The sequence below is a fragment of the Orycteropus afer genome, unplaced genomic scaffold (assembly GCF_000298275.1).
Source record: "Orycteropus afer afer isolate SDZICR_OR568_19922 unplaced genomic scaffold, OryAfe1.0 scaffold00624, whole genome shotgun sequence".
Taxonomy (NCBI): Eukaryota; Metazoa; Chordata; class Mammalia; order Tubulidentata; family Orycteropodidae; genus Orycteropus; species Orycteropus afer.
This window is the reverse complement of record NW_006922211.1, coordinates 1256438-1256833: the sequence shown is the minus strand read 5'-3', so window position 1 is coordinate 1256833 and position 396 is coordinate 1256438. Positions and strand designations below refer to the sequence as shown.

The 396-nt window shown below is 41.2% G+C and overlaps 1 protein-coding gene across 1 annotated transcript in view; it reads left to right on the top strand.

Moving 5' to 3' along the window:
• Positions 1-265: 265 nt before the first annotated feature.
• The window catches only part of LOC103210568 (nucleophosmin-like), a 1170-nt gene continuing 1039 nt past the window's right edge, over positions 266-396 (top strand). Inside the window, exon 1 of the mRNA XM_042783066.1 lies at positions 266-323. Within this exon, the coding sequence (XP_042639000.1) occupies positions 266-323 (58 nt within the window). The remainder of the gene's footprint in view (positions 324-396) is intronic.

Below are 396 nucleotides of genomic sequence, written 5' to 3'. Positions count from 1 at the left end.
TGTTTGTATGTATGTTATCCCATGTAATCTTTGTAACAATTTTGTGAGGACACTAATGCTCAGAAGGATTATGCCAGGAGACCAGGGTCATGCAGCTGGATAATGACAGTTTGTATTCTAATGCTTGCTTTTTATTTTAAATCTGGTCCTTTTAAAATTACATTCCAGGCCCTGGTGTGATTCTGTCCTGCGTGGCTGTTCTGAGAAACAGTAGTGGTTTATCTCCGTCCTTCTTCTCTCCCACCTAAGTGCGTGCCACCACCTCATGGAAGATTCGATGGACAGGGACATGGACCTCCTGAGACCTCAAAGCTATCTTTTCTGTTGTGAACTAAAGGCTGACAAAGATAATCACTTTAATGTGGATAATGATGAAAATGAGCACCAGTTATCTTT